This window comes from Epinephelus fuscoguttatus, linkage group LG11 (genome assembly GCF_011397635.1).
Source record: "Epinephelus fuscoguttatus linkage group LG11, E.fuscoguttatus.final_Chr_v1".
Taxonomy (NCBI): domain Eukaryota; kingdom Metazoa; phylum Chordata; class Actinopteri; order Perciformes; family Serranidae; genus Epinephelus; species Epinephelus fuscoguttatus.
In genome coordinates, this window is record NC_064762.1 from 22112874 (window position 1) to 22131069 (window position 18196).

The 18196-nt window shown below is 41.9% G+C and overlaps 1 protein-coding gene across 1 annotated transcript; it reads left to right on the forward strand.

The window, feature by feature from the left end:
• The first annotated feature begins 4803 nt into the window (after positions 1-4803).
• slc35b2 (solute carrier family 35 member B2) lies at positions 4804-11987 on the forward strand. Its single transcript, XM_049590569.1, has 4 exons — positions 4804-5050; positions 7798-7985; positions 8131-8291; positions 9949-11987. The coding sequence occupies exons 1-4, from the start codon at positions 5031-5033 to the stop codon at positions 10879-10881; spliced, it is 1302 nt and encodes a 433-aa protein (XP_049446526.1). The 5' UTR covers positions 4804-5030; the 3' UTR covers positions 10882-11987.
• The last annotated feature ends 6209 nt before the right edge of the window (positions 11988-18196 follow it).

The following is an 18196-nucleotide window of genomic DNA, read 5'->3' on the forward strand; positions in this document are numbered from 1 at the left end:
ATATAAGGCCTTAAGAAATCTTAAAATGTGTTAATATAAAGCCTTAAAGGGTCTTAAATTGTCTTCTTAATATAAGGCCTTAAAAGGTCTTAAATTGTCTTCAATACAGTTTTGTTAGTATAAAGCCTTAAAATGTCTTAAATTAAGTTTTCTTAGTGTTAGGCCTTAAAAAGCCTTCAGTTGTCTTTAAGTTTCTTAGTATAAGCCTTAAAAAGTCTTAAATTGTCTTTAATTAAGTTTGCTTAGTGTAAGGCCTTAAAAAGTCTTAAAATGTCCTCAATACAGTTTTCTCAGTATAAGGCCTTAAAAAGTCTTAAATTAAGTTTTCTTAATATAAGGCCTTAAAAAGTCTTAAATTGTCTTTAATTGAGTTTGCTTAGTGTAAGGCCTTAAAAAGTCTTAGAATATCTGAAATTAAGTTTTTTTTAGAAGTCTTGAATTGTCCTTAATTAAGTTTTCTTAGTATAAGGCCTTAAAAAGTCGTAAAATGTCTTACACATTTATGATGTCACAAATCTTTAAACCTGCCACTGAACCTAATACTGTCTTTCTACTTTCTACTTGCACTTACCTGTTGGCAAAATGCAGATTAACCTAACTCCCTCTCATGACCATATTCCTATATAAAAGCTACCTCTGCATGGAGCTACATATATACTTAGCTTAACACTTCAATTCCTTGAATAAGAAAATGATTTTTACTAAAGTCAGTCTCGAATTTGGTTAAAAATGACCTTGAAAAAAGCCTTTAAAAGCCTTTAAGCGTCTGATACCTGTAGAAGTAGAGGTTAAGTGATTTAATGAGCCCTTTTCAGCTCACCTGTAAAAATATGTTGCTTTAAATCTAAATAACTAATGATTTGTTTGCAGCTCACACATCCTATCATAAATCCATGCGGTAAACAAATGTGTGCACCTCATGACAGAGCTCTTACATGAAAACACCTGAGTTCTTGTCGTTGTTTCCTGTCAGCTTCTTTTGTTAGGTGTATCTTTTGTTTTCCTGTAAGTGGGTTCTTCCTCATGGCTCCTTTAAACACAATGGCCGTGGAGCGGCTGGAAATTCCACTCAGCTGCATCTCTTTTATAAGCACATACCGGCGGCGGAGCAGGTTGAATAATAAACTAACAAAATGTCATGTGGGACTATTGGCCATGATAATCCTCAGTATTAATTACTTAACTTAATACGTGCCAGTCATTACGTGCCTCCATACCATCCATGATCTGTCGGCTCAGGTGAGCGGTGCTGTGGGGGTTTGACAGTGGCAGATTCATGTGCACAAACAGTGCTTATAGTGGTGACAGCTTGTGCACAGACAACCAGCCCTGTGTGGTAAACATCTAGAACAGAGAGTTGTGAAACTATACCTACTTCCCCATTGAGCCTATGCACCAAAGCTATTTGTGTTATATACTGTACAGTGTACTGCAGGTCACACTGGTGTTGCCCTGGGCTGCGCTAAAACAGAAAGATGTTGTGGAAAAAGTTAGATAAGCCAGTTTCACTTATCATCAAGCACCACATATTTTCCCTTTCTAAATGAGTCAGGTACTGTTTTAATAAGGCATCATTAAACCTGTAATGTCTGGTGTCTGTGAGCCTTAGTTAGTGTCGAACACAGGTGGCAGGTTGTCTTTTTGTTGCATTATAGTGCATCATTTGTAATCATCTGTAAAGTAGAAAACCCCAAAACATTTAATCACTTTCTTATTTTACATCTGCCATGCAGATTAAATACTGCTTTCATTAATTAACGCTTCATGGTTGCAAAGATGCAACATGGTGATTGAGAGTCAACAATTAATGGCAAAGCACCTTACAGTTTCAAATATATATAAAGTGCTTTGTTATTCTTTGGCATCCTGTAGTGTTGCTTCAACATGTGGGCCCAGCTGATGCATGTTTCCAACACTTTTTCTCAAGTAATTCTGATTAAAAGCACTGTAGGGCAAGACTAATTATAGACTATTTATAATAAGAAAGCACTTGTGGAAGCAGATCCTAAATAAAGCAGAAATACTGCAGTGTTCAAATTGAAAGTCCTGCAGACTTCTGTCGAAGTGTCGTAGCAGGAAAAAAGGGCACAGGTGTAACTAATAATGCATTCCTTTTAGATGTGTCAGATAGTTCCTGCTCACTCGCTGGGTATGCCGACTTTAATACTAAGCAAACAGAGCCGTCGTTAACAGAATTAGCTCCACCTGGGTTTTCCCTGTTCTGTCTGCTGCTGTGAAAAAAAGCATAGGGCTGTTCAAAAAGTACTTATGTCAGGGAGAACAGGTTTGGTGTCACATTCCTTAGATTTGATTCCCTAGAGGGTGCTGTGAAAAAATGTTGCACTATAGGGCCGCTATGAAGTCTCTTCTTTACACCGCTTTTGCATTTTTACACAGAAGCAAACAACGGCAGCATCATGATGCTCCAGTGTGCCCCGTTTCCACCAAACACTTTCAGTATGGTACCTTTGGAACCAAAAGTAACCCTGTACCTAGACCCTAGCGTTTCCACCACAAACAGTACTCTTAAATGTGGGTGGGGTTGTTGTCACTCACTGCTTCGTCCAGCACTCACTGTGTTTCCTCATTATCCGTGAGAGAGGGAAGTCTGCACCTCGTTTATCGTCCACAGAACGAGGCTGCACACCGACATTTTCAGAACGAAATAAAACAGGCTGCAGTGAGAGTCTCTCTCCATGGGATATTTAGAAATAGCAGGTTTGTGCATTTAGTCCTTCTCAGGCAAGCTCAGGGGTTTAGTGTTGCTGGAGCTCACAGGAACTACGCTCCATGATGCTTTCTTTTTCTCTGAGTGAGGATTGGAATATATGCAGTTCATGTAATCCATCTGAAATTAATAGACATAAAAACTTGAAGATCCACTCATTACTAAAAGTGCAGGTTATATAAAAATTAAAGTGATGGTCAAACTTGTCACAGTGAAATTTAAGGTGTATTGATGGATTCATGTCGTCAACTCATGCATTGAGTAACATTACAAGTTAACGTTCCACCTTAAAAGTCGCTGGCAGTCAGCCCTACGAATTAAGTCATTTTTTTTACTCCCATTCCAGCTGCTGTGAGAGGCAGCAAAACATCCTTTCATTTTATAGTTGCAGTCTCCTAATAAAACTCTCCACTATATGAACAGTGGTTACAGCCACAACTCGGCCCTGAGCAGAGAGACTGTCTGCTATTGACCAATCAACAGACTGCAGACAACAGGTCCGGTAACAAAGCCCCACCACCTCCACATAGGAGCAAGACACAGACTTTGTGTTGAAGTAATTTTGTTTCTTTTTTGGTTGATTTGTGTCTCTTTAATGTTGTTTTGCCCCTGTTCAAAGCAATTTTGTGTCTCTGAGGCAATTTTATGTCTCTTTTTGATCATTTTGTGTCTCTTTGTGGTTGTGTTCCTTTTGTTTGTAGTTAGTTTGTGTCTCTTTAAAGTAATTTTGTGGGTGTTTTTGTGTCTCTGTAGTTGTTTTGTATCTTTTTTGGTCCTTTTTCCTTTTTTGGTCATTTTTTTGTCTCTTTGTTGTTGTTTTGCTGCCTTTTGGGGTTGTTTTGTGTCTGTTTGTGGTCAGATTGTGTCTCTTTGAGGTCATGTTATACCTTATTTGATCATTTTATGTCTCTTTATAGTTGTTTTGGCCCTTTTAGTAGTAGTTTTGTGTCTCTTCAAAGTAATTTTGTGGGTGTTTTGTGTTTCTCTGTGGTTGTTTTGTCTTTTTTTGGTCCCTTTGTCTAATTCTATGTTAATTTTGTGTCTTTTTTTAAAAACAAAAACATTTTGTGTCTCTTTGTGGTTGTTGTCCGCCTGTTTGTAGCAAGTTTGTGTATTTTTAAAGTAATTTTGTGGAGTTCTTTTTTTGGGGTTATGTGTCTCTTTGTGGTTGTTTTGTCTCTTTGGTCCCTTTGACTCTTTTTGGCTGTTTAGTGTCTCTTTGGGGTTGTTTTGCTGCCTTTTGTGGTAATTTTGTGTCTTTTTTTGATGATTTTGTGTCTCTTTGTGGTTGTTTTCCCCTTGTTTGGAGCAATTTTGTGTCTTTAAAGTAATTTTGTGGATATTTTTTGGTTGTTGGTGTGTGTCTTTGTGGTTGTTTTGTCTCTTTTTGGTCCTTCTGACACTTGTGTTTAGTGTCTCTTAGGAGTTGTTTTGCTGCCTTTTGTGGTAATTTGGTGTGTTTTTGGTCATTTTGTGTCTCTGAGGCAACTGTGTGTCTTTTTGTAGCCAATTTGTGTATCTGAAGTAATTTTGTGTCTTTTTTGGCCACTTAATGTATCTTTGAGGTTGTTTTGTTGCGTTTTTTTGGTATTTCTGTGTCTTTTTTTTTATCATTTTGTGTCTGGTTGTTTTCCCCCTTTTGTAGTTATTTTGTGTCTCTTTAATGTTGTGTTTTGCAGTTCCTTCCCTTTGCTGTCTTTTGTGTCTCTTCGTATCATTTTGAGTCTCCTTCTGGTCGGTGCCTGTTACTTTGAGTGACATTTTGCAGGTGGACAGGGGGGCCCAATCCATCCCAGCAGCAATCATCAATATCCACCTTGTGTCTTACCTATCTAGTACTTATTTCTCTGATTTTTTTTTTGTTAAATCTAATTTATTTAAATGTCTTTACATGCTTTTATGCTGTATTTCATTTCTAATGTATTAGTACATCACGTGCAGCAGTTTGAGTTGCTGTTCTGTATGAAATCCGCTCTACAAATAAATCTGCTCTACCTTGCAGTTCCTCCTCCAAACCGACAGGGGGCAGTGTCGCAATGAGGGCGCTGTTCTCCGTCTCCGGCATCCTCTGGTGTCGAGCAAAGAGGGGGGGGCTTTTCCTGCTCAAGTGAACACATCGGCCATTGAGGATAAGTTGAAGACACCACAGCTAAAGGCGGCTAGTCCGAAAGAAGACAGTCCCTAAATATTAAAATAACACTACCTGCCGGACTCGCGCGGCTTCATGCTCTGCTACAGCGGAGACGTTTGAGTGTGTCGGCGTGTGTGCTGCACCAGGAGTCGGGCCACAGAGTGTGGGAAAATGCCATCTTTTTCATGGAGGTAATGTTGGAGACCAAGAGTAACGTTAGCTAACTGGAAAATATGTCATGCTAGGGATGAGTTTTCGGTGTGGACAGGCTCGGCTGACCGTTGACTCATGTTTTTGTCAGCGTGGCAGTGGAGTCAGTTAATGGTTAATTTCCGTTATTCTTAATTCCGGTGACTGTCGATGTGTTTTTGAAGTGTGGAGACAACCTGCTGGCTAAAGTGATGAACCGGTGTTACAGTGAAGTCTGTGACGTGAATAGGAATTTCACCAAGGCTAATCTAGCTTTATATTTCCACTACATTTTTGTATATACTGTACTTTGACAGGTGTCAACCAAAATGGTGTCCACGTAGGTTCACCAAAAGCTGCTCACTAAAACTTGTTACCCTGTAGCATTCAGATATTAGACACAGAGACAGTCATGCACTTTGATAGCTGTAAACCTGACGTGTGGAGCACTAACACCTCTATATAACAGTGACTATGGAGGAGTCATATTAGGTTCCTCTTATCAAAATGCAGTGTGTGACATTAATAAAAACACTGCAGCAGCGACATGGCTGAAAGTCCTGCACAGGTCATAAAATCTGATGGGGCACAGAATTTGCTGCAACACTGCCACCAGTCAGGGTTTTTCCCTCCACACTGATGTGTTTACTGTGAATATATTAATTTATCCAGACCACACCCTCCAGCAGTTGTTTTGATGGACTGGGTCATCTTCTTTCACTCCTTATTATCTGCTGTCATGTATTCACACAAGACACACACTCATGCCCTCCCCAGGTACATGTTGGCAGCTCTCTGTCTCTGCCTGCAGTCTGTGTTGGCGGCCCAGCCAGCGCAGTGCATTCCTCCATGTAATAAGTTGCTTGTTCAGAGCCCAGGTCTCTCTGCAGTGGGCTTCTGGCTGGCCAGGCCACAGCCGAGTACCACACAAAGAGGCTCTGTGTGAGTCAGGCTCACAAGCCCCCCTGGGAGGAGGCCCAGCCTCACTTTGAATGGGATACACACTCGCAGTGCCACGACAGCAAGGAGCACACCTTTTTTCATGGGAAGCTAGGGTTTCATCACAGGTGTGTGCGTGAGTTATCAGTGTTAGGGAAGATGTTTGCGGGGGTGGGTTATGAGGCTCATCTGGCTGCTTTATAGCTAGCTTAACAGGTTATGGTTGTTTTACGTGCCTCCATACCATCCATACCGTCCCTCTGGCCAGCCTATGTTGTGCATAAAGGCCGCTAAATGCGCACTACTTAGTTTGTGGAAACCAAGCCTGAGGGGACAGAGCTGTGATGTGAAGAGATTTCGGTTAAGTGGCGGAACAGGATATACCCAAAAAGCATTTTCCCATACACAATCCTTGGTCCATGGAGGCATATTTTGGCTTACGCTTCCAGTAAACATCTTTCATAGAACTGAATGGGGCGCCAGCTTTCAGTGCAGCATCAATATATACTTATATATATATACTTACTTATATACTTTCATACCAACAGTTGTGTAGTGTGCTTTGTGGCTCTGGAGGAAGTTTTCTGAGAACCAGTTTTCATCAGTGTTAGTCGGCTACAGCTTAGAGACTTGAATAATTTTTAACAGGAAGTTTGCATTTCAGACTGGGGGAAGTAAGAATGACAGGCATTTGCTAGACAGGAAGACGAGTCTCATGAAAGATGATAACAAGTTGCATTGTGGGAAGTGTAGGATCCAGTGGACTCAACTCACAAGGGACAAACTGTTTTAGCAACTGCAGCACCACTTTTCTTTTTTGAATCTGTCTCCTGAACAAGATACTCAGCTTGCTTTGCCTGGGGGCCACTTTTGCAGAATGACAGGAGTCTCGGGGCCCGTTTTTAGGAATTGAGGAAATTCTGTGCTCTGTTGAAGGGTAGGGTGATCCTGCCTAGGCACTTTTTTTTTTGATAAAGGAGCTTTATTTTGATGCTTTTTATGCACTGTGACACTTATTTTACATAAGAAATACAAGAAAAAAGGAACAGTTTGAATCAATTTCTTTTACTTGTGATTGAGATAATGGTCAGCTGGCTGCAAGTTGAGTGTCAGTGCTCTGGAAAGTTTGCTTAACTTTATAAATTCAATACTGAATTGCCAGAGTAGCGGTTTGACTCTTCCCATCATTATTGATCTCATTTCAAAATGTCTGTCCAGGGCAGCACCTTTCAGTTGCCTCTGCTTCAGACCTTTATTTATTAGATAGGACAGTCTAAGCATGAAGGGGACGACATGCAGCAAAGGGCCACAGGCTAGAATCGAACCCACGGCCATATATTGGACACCTGCCCTTTCTGCTAAGCCACCGGATGCCCCTTTGTTTCCCTTATTGATTGCGAATTAAATGTTGTTGTCATTGTCACAATAAATTGATTCCAGAGGATTCAGTGTGATTCTTTCGATTCAGTTTGAAGAGGGAAGAAATATCATGAGATGGAGCTGAAATGCTAACAAATGGACTTTAAAGCTTTTATACTGGCCACTGGCCTGTTTATGCTTTTATTATAAGTTCAGGTGAGTTTAAGAAAGTAGTAAACAGACATAAAAATTGTGTTTTAATGTCGTTATCCAGTAATACTTATCATCAGTGCTGTTATGACGGGTAGTAATGTCTTGTCTTGATGTCCCGATATGATTAGCTGTGTATTACAGAGAGAATTCAGTTTGCTAAGTTTGCTAAATATTGTGTAGTTTTGTCTATAATGTTCTGTACAATATCCCCTGATATACCGTGTTGTGTTCCCTGTAGGGTTTGGCCTGCACTTGTGTTGCTTCTTTTCCCTTCCACCGTGGCTGCCGAGGAGTCGTCACTACTGGAAGGCTGGCACGATGTCTGGCTCTTCCGCTTCCTCGTCAACATGCTGGGATACTCCTCCATCATCATCCCAGGCTACTTCCTCATTAGCTACTTCAAGCGCACCAATTACTTAGAAACAGGTTCGGGCTTGTGAGATACTGACATGTAATTTGGAAATGTGTGCCACTTAAAAGCACTCAGAGTTGCTGTTCTGGTTCCTTCCTGATCCACCTTGATATCAAGTTTATTCATTATGTTTTATGTATGTTTCTTCTTGTCTTTCAGGTAGTGGGATTTGCTTCCCTGTCATAAAGACCTGTGTGTTTGGCAGCGAAGCCAAAACAGGTCTGTTAGATGACGTGTCAGTAGCACCCAGGAACGAGGGTGATTCGGGGTCGTCACTCAAACAGGTCATCAAATTAATCTTTTGTGCAGCCGGACTTCAGGTGAGGATCCTCCTACAGACATTGTAGTCTAATCTTTAAAATTACATATAATGTTTTCTTTTGTTTGTGCAGCTGTAGAGGGAGTTGTTTTCTGTTTGTTTTACAGTTTGAGCTTCTCTCATCTCATTGCTGTTTAAAAAGACGCTTAAGTGAAGTTTGTATAGAGGGAGGTGCTGGTTAACAGACACTGGTGCAAGCCAGTTACTTTACAATCTATGAACTCAAGCTCTACAGTAAAGGATAGGCCCATCCTAAAGCTACACTAATCAATGTTTTCATATTAACAGTGAACCCAATGACTACATCCAGTGATAAAGTGGTCGCTCATAGCAACAAACCCACACAGAATTATTGCCCAGGTTTGCAGACAACCTCAGCTATATGGGCCCCTTTTACACTACCTGTTCAAGGCGGGAAGTTGCGCGGTTATTCTTCCTCACTGTTTTGTATAAAAGGTACATTCATAGGATGGGGGACAGAGATCTCTCGCTTTTTTTTTTATTTATTTATTTATTTTTTTTTTATTGGCTTTTTGCCTTTATTGACAGGACAGAGGGTGAAATGGGGAGACAGTGAGAGAGTGGGGGCTGATATGCAGCAAAGGGCCACGAGCCGGATTCGAACCCGCGGCCGCTGCAGCGAGGCAATGCCTCTGTACATGGGGCGCCAGCACTATCCACTACACTACCGACGCCCCGAGAGATCTCTTGCTTTTAAGCCGTCAATGGAGGCAGTAACAGTGTCAAATTGAAGTTTGTGTAAAGGGATAGCTGGCAGTTTGGACGGCGTGTTATGTTCAAAAGCTCACCACTGGGAGACTTAAAAAGGTAGTAGCAGTGAGCAGCTAACTCAAAGAAGAAAAATGGCAACCGAAAATGTCAAAATCAGAAATTCAGGGACCAATTTACACCACGATAGCTAATCAGCATTGAGATCCTCCAGTGACGTATGATGCCAAGGAGATACTGGCGGAAGTTCAGTCATTGATTCAGTGATTTTTACGCACATGATGTGATTTATTCACATGTATGAAGTGAGTCAACACAAAATATTCTAGTGTTCAAACTCACGTGAGTAACGCGAAATTCGCATCACATTTGGTGTGAACACAACATAAGAAGGACTTAAGATAAGCATTAACATTTAGTGTCTAAGGAGCCAGACAGGAGGTGGTGGAGACCCAAACAGAGCTTCAGGCCACAAACACAAATACAAATGTGTTTCTAAATTTGGCTGTTTAATTTAAAGTCAGCGAAATCAAGTGGGTATCCTCAAAAGCCTTTTTAGTACAACACTCCATCTTTGTGTTTCCCTGGAGAGTGTTGACTTGCAGAGCTGTGGCAGAAGGATACATCCTGGTAGTTACATATAGGTTTGTTGTCAGAGCACCACACCCTTAACAGACATGCAACATGCAACTAACAGGATGAAGACACCGTCTTGATTACAGTGTAGTTGTGTTTACTTCACAGCCAGTATGGAGGGGAGAAAGGATGACTGTGATCATTGTGTGAGAGCAGACATCACTAAATTCAAATCTTCTGTTTGCCTCAAGTTCATAGTGACACAAATACCCAGAAGAAAGCTGAACCATCCAGCACCATGTTGTGTGAAGTCTGCTTTTAAAAAAGCTAAAGCATTTTTTTGTTATTCTTAGGCATCGTACCTGACATGGGGAGTCCTGCAGGAGAGGGTGATGACACGTTCATACGGCGCCACGACCCCAGAAGACGAGGGTGAGAAGTTCAAGGACTCTCAGTTCTTGGTCTTCATGAACCGTATCCTGGCTCTGACCGTGTCGGGCCTGTGGTGCATCCTGTTCAAGCAGCCTCGCCATGGAGCACCCATGTACAAGTACTCCTTCGCCTCGCTCTCCAACATCATGAGCAGCTGGTGCCAGTACGAAGCCCTCAAGTACATCAGCTTCCCCACTCAAGTCCTGGCCAAGGCCTCGAAGGTCATTCCCGTCATGCTCATGGGTAAGATCGTCTCCCACAAGAGCTACGAATATTGGGAGTACTTCACCGCCGTGCTGATCTCAGTGGGTGTGAGCATGTTCCTGTTGTCCAGCGCGCCCAGCAAGCACCCGTCCACCGTCACCACCTTCAGCGGGATCGTCATCCTGATCGGCTACATCGTCTTCGACAGCTTCACCTCCAACTGGCAGGACAACCTGTTCAAGTACAAGATGTCGTCAGTGCAGATGATGTTCGGGGTAAACCTGTTCTCCTGCCTCTTCACAGTCGGCTCGCTGCTGGAGCAGGGTGCCTTCTTCGACTCGCTGGCCTTCATGACACGCCACTCCGAGTTTGCCTTCCATGCCGTCTTGCTGTCCGTGTGCTCGGCATGCGGCCAGCTCTTCATCTTCTACACCATCAGCCAGTTTGGTGCTGCAGTCTTCACCATCATTATGACCCTGCGACAGGCCATCGCCATCCTCCTCTCTTGTTTCCTCTACGGTCACGCCGTCACCTTAGTAGGTGGATTTGGTGTTGCGGTAGTTTTCTTGGCACTTTTCTTACGGGTGTACGCACGTAGTCGCATGAAGGCAGGCCGGCGGTCAGCGCAGCCGCTTGCACAGAAGGTGTAGCACTCCGAAGTTGCGCCAAACTGGGAACTGAAACCACGTTTTCTGTGGTGCTTTTTTGTCTATTCGTGTGTTATCTTTTGTTTTTTTTTTTTACTGTTCTTTTCCATTGGTTTTATTTTTCTTAGCAACGGTACACAAAGGGATTCTGCAGTTTTGACTCTTACACCAAGATGCCCCCACGGGGTCCATGTGATTCGTCAAGTCAGCAGTCACAGAAGTTTTTGAGTGCCTGTAAGATTGTCTAAGACACAAGTCCCAAACTATAAACTTTGCAGACTGCCTCTTCACCTCTTTGACAATTAACACTAGTATATCTTTCTTGAACGTGGCTTTTGCAGCCGATACAGATGACTGTGACCCTGGAAAACGTATGTGTATGGTGAAGCATTAATTTTCAAGCGTTAATGACATTGCCCCTTACTTACCTTTATGCCAGATATTTGAACAAGAAGGTCACCTTCTGTAACGACAACACATTGTTATCTTTCAGTCACAATAGCCAGACGCTTATCACACAGTCCTCCATGTTGGAGAGCAGGGGCCTTTACATGTCTTAATGTGGGAGTTTATCTCGTAACGCTGTAAACATAGCCTGAAAACATGGTGCACACATATTTGTTTAAGTTAAGGTAAAAACAGTTTGCGTAGAGAAGAGCGCACTCCTTACAAGTTGTATCATTTTACCCCGACATCAGAGAACTAGATGCTGCTGTGGGTACTTTTTGCACGGCATTATTTTAAGATTTTTTTGTTGTGTTTCAACACAGATTTTACTTAATGTTTTAACTTCGGGCTAAAAAGTCTTGTAAATATATCTCTTAGTCATTGTTTATTTCCAACTTGTCTGTTGTGTACTTTTGTAAAAGGACTGCTTCATGTGTTTTCACCGTTACATGTGAATGTTTGGAAGAATACTGAGCGGATGATGATGAAGATGATGATGTTCATTGCTGTCATAAGGATGTAAAGATACTGTAAGCCCAGTGGGGAGTTTGCAGATCAGAATACATACAAGGGAAATGCAATGTTACTGGTACCTTGTTTTTATCATTCTACTATTTCCTCTGGTAACTGGATTAATAATAAAACATATTAAATTAACTTAACACTATAAAGTGAAGAGATTTGATTTCACCGGTCCACATTGCTTGTGCTGCAGGGTTTGCCTCATGGTCCATGCTGTTTGCTTTTCAGATAATACAGTAACAATGATAATAAACCTTATTTATGTAGCAAATTTTTAAATTGCTTTTAATTGGGTTTAGGAGCTAAAATAACAGTTCTTGTTTGTATTTGAAGAATATTAATTATTATTTAGTCATGATTCACTGATATTGATTGACAGCTTGGCCACTGATTGTCAAATAGGCTGCACCTGTAGTAGTTGGGGGTGTGGTATAACTAACAAAGGGAAGTTGCAGGAAAACATGCAGAAATATAAAGAGTTTAGTTGTTTTTTTGTTTTTTTTTTTAATCTCATTGGACAAGAATATATTAGTAACATCTTTCTCACACACATAACCTACATTTGAATTTGGCATTGTTAATTGCATTGGACTGCAATGTTTTGGGAGGATACCTGGGGTTACCTACTTTCAAGCGACAAGTCCCATGGTGCCTGGATCTTCAACAAAGGTGCATTAAGACTCATTCTGTTACTGTAATTGTGAAACGGAATAGCCAGTATATTAGGAATAATGATTGTAAACAAAATTAAAAACAATTTTAACATCAGTTGAACTTAAATACAGCCACAAAAAAATGAAGTAATGCAAAGACTTAGCAGAAGTTTGCCTACTTTAAAAAGAAGGCTTTAGAGTCTTTAGCCTTGCTAGCAGCTCTGGCTGGTAGATCCATTGTCAACAAAAATGTTAGATAAACTAGGGATGTTCCTAACAACTTTTTTCTCTGATTTAAATGAAAGTTTAAACTTAGACAAGTCTTTAAGTAAGAAAACACCCAGAAAACAGTCAAAAATGAGCACAATTCAGTCTAAGGTTCATAAACTTTAACTGAAAAAGATAGTGTGTGTATGATAAAAGCCTTTTAAAATCATTATTTACATTTACATGTTGAAGAAACCAGTTTGAGATGATCTGAGCTCTATGACCACAGTTTACCCATCTTCTGATGGCTACTTCCAGCAGGATAACGCACCATGTCACAAAGGGATGGACACGGTCAGCAACAATACTCAGGTAGGCTGTGGTGTTTAAACCATGCTCAGTTGGTACTAAGGGGCCCAAAGTGTGCCAAGAAAATATCCCCCACACCATTACACCACCACCACCAGCCGGAACATTTGATACAAGGCAGGATGGATCCATGCTTTCATGTTGTTTACACCAAATTCTGACCCTACCATCTGAATGTTGCAGCAGAAATCGAGACTCATCAGACCAGGTAACGTGTTTCCAATCTTCTATTGTCCAGTTTTTGTGAGTCTGTGTGAACTGTAGCCTCAGTTTCTTGTTCTTAGCTGACAGGAGTGGCACCTGGTGTGGCCTTCTGCTGCTGTAGCCCATCTGCTTTAAGGTTCAACGTGTTGTTGGTTCGGAGATGATGGGGCGGAGCTGTGTGGAGATAGAGAGGAGAGATGCACACTGGCATGGCCTTTTGGAAGAACAGCGTTCTGTAATGCAACTTGGCCCTATATCAATATTAACAGTATTGTCTAAATCTATATCTTGCTTAAAAATGAATCGATATATCGTACATAGTCCTAGCTTAAAGACCTGTAAACAGTGCACTGATGAGCCTACTAGTAGTAACAAGCATGCAGAAGCTTGCAGGTCTGATCTTGGCAGTGATGTTTCATTAACAGGTTTTTGTTGTAGTTATGTTTTCTTACATGTGGCTAGAAAATTAAATCAGTCAGACTTCTTGCCTGAGGTGTAATGTGCTGAGATGATGTAATAAATTATACACACAGTTTCCCTCTTTGCTGACTTGGATCAATATTTAGAATCTCATTTAGAGGAAATTTTCTGTTATCCACAAATTGATGCAGTTTTCAAGGTGGTAAAGGTGAACAAGATGAACTGTTACACAGAGTTGGGTGTCATCTGCAAATAGGTTTTAGTGGTTATAGGTTTTCCTCTCTGCCATCTGTCCATATTCCTTCCACCCTCTCCTCTCTTATCAAGAAAAGACAGCGTATGATACAGTATTTTCGAAACAAACATGTCTGTGCTGCTCTTTGCATTTTGCACTGATTATTAAAACCAGACCACTATTATGATTCACTGAACAGCAAACTAAAGGCCGTGTTTGACTGTGAGGTGAGAGAAAACATTTCCCCCTGGTTTATCAATCTCACAGCTGCTCATTGGGGGAATTTCCCCTCACCTCTCATTTCAAAACGGCCTACACCCCATCTGGTTTAGAGTAGTGCGTCATGATGTCAGCATCTCCAGTCCTCCTTTCAATAATGCAAATGACAACCAGGAGGTGGGGGTTTGAGTGAGGACGCAGACATGCAGACCTCTTGTTTCAGCCCCCAACAACCAGTCACTCTGGGCTCTCGCTCTGACTGCAGGGATGAATGTTTTTATTGTAATTTTTATTAGCCAGCATGAGGATCTGACTGTTATGGCACTGCCCGGCACGACTCCAGAGTTTCCCGAAACAATCTCTGTATTCTGATCCTCAAAGAGCAGCTTAACTGCAGGAGGATTCATAGCTTTGTCAAAGTCTAGAAAAGTTAGACATTTTAATCAAGAATATTAACATTTTAATATCTGTATGAAAAAATTAAGCTACCTCAGGGTTCAACATCATTCATTCATTCATTCATCTTCTAACCGCTTCATCCTCTTGACGGTCGCGGGGGGGCTGGAGCCTATCCCAGCTACATCGGGCGAGAGGCAGGGTACACCCTGGACAGGTCACCAGACTATCGCAGGGCTGACACATAGAGACAAACAACCATTCACGCTCACATTCACACCTACGGCCAATTTAGAGTTACCAATTAACCTAGTCCCCAATCTGCATGTCTTTGGACTGTGGGAGGAAGCCGGAGTGCCCGGAGAGAACCCACACTGACACAGGGAGAACATGCAAACTCCGCACAGAAGGGCTCCCACGCCCGGGATTGAACCGGCAACCCTCTTGCTGTGAGGCGAGAATGCTAACCACCACACCACTGTGCCGCCCGGTTCAACATCATTATTATTATTTTTTCACTTGCCTGGTCAAGCAAGCAGGTCAGAAATCTACCTACCCTTAGTAAATTGCAGTGTGCCAACTGTTTTAATCTTCTTTTGTATGCACTGTTGTCGGCTCAGCACCTGCCCGTTTTTTGGTTTGGATGTGCGTGTGGACTTCTTTGTATGTGTTAAACTGTGCAATACATACATGGAGTTTTGCCCACATCCTCTAACACCACCCACCAGAACTGCTGTTTCCAGGGTAATTAAAAATGCTCACTTGTGCTTTAGCTCATAAACGTAGTCTTTACCCACCGTCATTTTCTTGCAAATGCCAAAACAGTAGGCTACTGCACGTGTGCACCTCTCAAATAGGATAAGAAGTAAGCAAGATGGCTCACTCTGTAACTACCTCCATCATCAGCTCTGGAAAAAACAATGGGTTTAATTCTTTTTTACCACTTGTCCGATTAGGCAAGTGAGTTGCTATATTACTAGCCCGACAGTAATTTACCTGCCCCAGGCAATCGGGCAGTCCCTATTATTAAATCCTGTACCTGTTGTTAGCCACCTTAGCTTTGCACAAAGACTGAAAACCAAGCCCACGGCGCCAAGCTTTGAGGCTAATTTCACACAGTGGCCAAATATGGAATCACAATGTCTGGGTCCATCATGTGATGTTGGGCCTCAAAAAGACTGCCCCATAGACTTACATTGTTAAAGAGACATATGTAAGTCAGTGGTTACATTTTTTTGAGTGTCACAACCTCCACAAAATGACGTGTTTCACTATCGGGATTTGATTCATTTGCCCTTAAGGATCTAGAAGATGCATGATTTAATCAGTTTATCCCCATTCAAGTCAGCGAAGTGCTGGGGCGCCTAGTAGCTCACCTGGTAGAGCAGGCGCCTCATGTACAAAGGCTCTGTCCTTGCCGCAGGGGCTGAAGGTTGGATTGCGACCCACAGCCCTTTGCTGCATGTCGACCCCTCTCTCTCTGCCTTTCATGCTAACACTACCCTGTTGATTAAAGGCAAAAAGCCCCTAAAAAATAAAAAATTAGCCGAGTGCTGTAACAGAAGCCGCTTGACCGGCTGAAGTGAGCTGCGCAGTCTCTAATGCAGTTGCTCTATGGCCCCCCCCCCCACGACTTCACAGCATAGACATAAAGCCTTTTTTCGACTTCCTGCATGGATGTATAAAGAAAACTGGAAACAGTATTGGAGGCAGGGCCCTGTTTATTTCTTTGAAAGTTGCTCTCGCAGTGCATGAAGCCAAAATCATTCAACTGCCACATATGATATTACCTGGATGATCTGCACTGCTTCTGCACTGTGTGACCCATATGCCAAGCACATTAGAGACTTCCTTGACTACACCGAATACTGCAGATTTGGCGCCCTGTTAACTTGAATGGGGATAAAATGATTCAATTGCATGGCTCTTCTAGACTTTACAATTGTTATCGAACCAAATAGATCAAACCCAGACAGAGAAACTTTCATTTAGTGGGGTTTGTGACGCTCAAAAAAATGTATCCACTGATTTACAGATGCCTCTTTCACAATATAAGTCTATGGGAAAAGTCTTTTTGAGGCCCAATGACATCGCAAGACGGACCCAGACGTTGTAATTCCACGTTTGGCCACTGTGTGAAATTGGCCTCAAAGCTCGGCACTGTGGGCTTGGTTCCCAGTCTTTGTGCTAAGCTAAGGTAGCTAGCGGATTGCCCAATTGCCCGGGGCAAGTAAAATACTATGTCGGGCTAACTTGAATGGGGGTGAAATGATTCAATCGTGCAGCCCTTCTAGACTTTCCGATTGTTAACAGTCCGAATGTGACACTCAGAGAAAATGTTATCCATTCATTTACATCTCCTTCGCCATGTATGTCAATAGGAAAAAAGTATTTGGTGGCGTAATTACACTGTTTGGCTACTACGAAAAGTGGCTTTAAAGTCTTTATACATCTATAGCCAGGGCCTGTAACTTCCTGGGTCCTCTGCTGGTTGCCCGGTAACAAGTCCCAACCAAGAAATAGTCTGGTACTTAACCCTCTGTGATATGCAGTTTGTCTTTTTTACACTTTTAGTATGGATTAAACCACTGATTCCCAAATGGTCCAGCCACAGGGTCCAGATTTCTCCTCAGTCACTAGTTCAAGGTTCACACAGTTTAATACATTTGGCGTCATTTTTGCGTTTGGCCATTTGGTCTAGCTAGCAGGAAACTACACTTCAAAATAAAAGCTTGACAAACTTGTTTGTATGTCACTTGCGACCCACTTTTGGACTGCGACCCACCAACTAGGAACCACTAGATAGACCTTTTTCACAGCAGACATTTTGACTAGTCATCGGAGGAAAAGCACAGGTGAAACTGATAGCATTAACAGTGGCTGAGTTCCAATTAGTGTCCCAGTAAGCTATTCCAGTGTGCCAGCATGCACAATGTCAAAGCCTGTCATGAGTGGAATGCAGCCATCATTGATGCCATTTAATACACCTGTGCTTTTCCTACAATGACGAGGCAAAATGTCTGCTGTGAAAAAGGTCTATTAAACAAACATAGCATAGAGTGTCAGTTACTGAGCTGTATATATGCTGGTAGGTGCATTTTGTTACTTTTGGCGTGGACCAGGCTAGCTGTTTCCCTCTGTTTCTAGTCTTTGTGCTAAGCTAAGTTAGCCAGCTGCTGGTGGAGCTTTGTATTTATCGTACAAACATGAGAGAAATATCAATCTTCTCATCTAATCATCGGCAGGAAGAACAAAGAAGCAGATTTCCCTAAATGTTGAACTTCTCCTTTAAATATTTTTTGGGGGTCTGAACAAGCAGCATTGATATCACAAGGCAGCCTCTCTAACCTTTAGGCCACTGCCACGCACTCCTTTACTGTACGTGTGGAACACAAACAGTGTGACAAACCACATGCAGCTCTTACACCTAGTTATAAAGGTTATAGCTTTTGTGGGTTGTGTAATTCATACTTCGTGGTAGAAAGCTTTTATTTCTCTTCATCTTGCTTCCTTCCTACTCAGTGTGGGCGTTAATCTTGTTCCTGTCTCTAGTATTTACCAAGTGTGTCAGATATGAGAAGTAACACGATGCCTGCAACAAAGTTCTTTCAGATCATGATTAGTGATTAAGTTTTTTTCTCTGACA